This window comes from Rhincodon typus, unplaced genomic scaffold (genome assembly GCF_021869965.1).
Source record: "Rhincodon typus isolate 14 unplaced genomic scaffold, sRhiTyp1.1 hic_rhity00003417, whole genome shotgun sequence".
In the NCBI taxonomy this organism is placed as follows: domain Eukaryota; kingdom Metazoa; phylum Chordata; class Chondrichthyes; order Orectolobiformes; family Rhincodontidae; genus Rhincodon; species Rhincodon typus.
In genome coordinates this window covers 564-2157 of record NW_025969055.1, presented here as the reverse complement: position 1 = coordinate 2157, position 1594 = coordinate 564, and the positions used below count along the sequence as shown (strand labels likewise).

At 48.2% G+C, this 1594-nt stretch overlaps 1 protein-coding gene across 1 annotated transcript in view; it reads right to left on the bottom strand.

Annotated features, from left to right (window-relative positions):
* Positions 1 to 1103, bottom strand: part of LOC125481752 (zona pellucida sperm-binding protein 4-like) — a 4659-nt gene extending 3556 nt beyond the window's left edge. Inside the window, exons 1-4 of the mRNA XM_048593660.1 lie at positions 885 to 1103; positions 711 to 808; positions 494 to 627; positions 225 to 414 (exon numbers count right to left, since the gene is read on the bottom strand). Coding sequence (XP_048449617.1) covers positions 225 to 414; positions 494 to 627; positions 711 to 808; positions 885 to 1103 — 641 coding nt within the window. The remainder of the gene's footprint in view (positions 1 to 224; positions 415 to 493; positions 628 to 710; positions 809 to 884) is intronic.
* Positions 1104 to 1594: the final 491 nt, after the last annotated feature.

Sequence of the window (1594 nt, the reverse complement as noted above, 5' to 3'; positions counted from 1 at the left end):
CTTCCAAAAAGGGGAACGGCCTTGACAACGTTAAGGCAGATTCCTGACGACAGGCACGTCAAACAAAGGTAGATGCAATAGCGTGCTCAAATCACATTTCAACCCTGATTGAAAGAAATGGCACAACAGGCTGAGGCCCAACACTTGCTCACTGTGACACTTGTGTCAGAGTTTACTCAAATCCACTCAGTTCAAGGCTGGGCTTTTCCATTCAGAGTCCTTACCCATCCACCAGGAGACTCCACTGCACCTCATGGTCAGGGGCTGGCACAGGAGTTGCCCAACAGTCACGCAATCTCAGGACAAGCATTGGGTCAGTGCGATCCTTCACACGAACCTCAACAAACACCGACTCCCGAAGGATTCTCTCAATGGGGTAGTCACTGTCCTTGTACCACAGCCTGTAGTTGCCATCTGACAGAAACAAGGAGAACAAACCAGTCACTCCCTGAAGGAATACATTCCTGGTGCTCTATTACCAGGGCAGCACTACCTTTTGCTATTTGCAGTTCCAGCCTCAGAATCCCATCTTCAGAAGCAGCTAGTGGTGGAGGGAGTGTGTAAACTGAGACGTTGATCTGTAAGCCAGCTTCATGCTCCCCCTTGTACTGGCACTGGACGTGCAGGCTGTCGAGAAACACAAATAGGTAGTGGAGTTTCAGTCAGTAACCCTTCCCTCAACATACCAACAAACCCCACTGCCCTCTCACCTGAAGGTGCTGTCCCTGGTTATTGAGCCCTGTGGCCCAGTCTGAATCAACCTCTTCCCCAGGATGTCCGTTTCATACACAAAGCTTCCAGTCTCCTCCTGCAATGGAGGGCACTGTTTAATAGGGAGCTGGCCCATTCAGAAGGGACAGAATGCTGGACCCTCCAATACTCACCCGCTGGGTCGAGCCACAAGAGGTAATTGGGAAGCGGAAGGCTACAAGTTCCTCTGTGATGAGCTTAGGCCTGCACTCAGCTTCTCGTCCATCTTTCACGTACAGAGATGACAGGTTGAGGGCAGGACGGGTCAGATTCCTGGTGATCGCTAGAATGAACTGGCCATCTGCTGTACACACTGTAAAGAGAGAGAAAGAAAAGGTATTCAGTTTCCCCATTGGTTGTTGTGGCCTGCAATCATTGACAGAGAGAGACCAAGATTGAAAGACCAAAAGCTTCAATAGTTATTGCTGCTTGGAATCCAGTCTACATTTTTGTTAAAATTTGTAATGGAGATAAAGAAAGTTAAGGCAGATCATTTGCCTTTTGAGTGTCAGGCCATGTGACCATCTAATAGAGGCTGGAGAGTGTTCTGCAAGACTGAAACATTTGGTATTCAGTTAACCTCGGAACACCATAACCGAGCCTTTTAAGGGAGGAAGGAGAAGCTTAAAAAGCCACAGGAATTCTAAGACCGAAAGACAAAAGCTAAAGCAAACATGCTCAAGAGAATGTAAATTCATATGTGTATTAGGGGCAGGATGTGCTTGAATGTCAGTTGCATGGGCACAAGGTCCACATGCAGTAGCAATGTCTGGAACTGACAGTGAACAATGTCAGCCTGTCCATCACAGCTCCTAACCCTGGGGCAGATGCACATGCAGCTTAT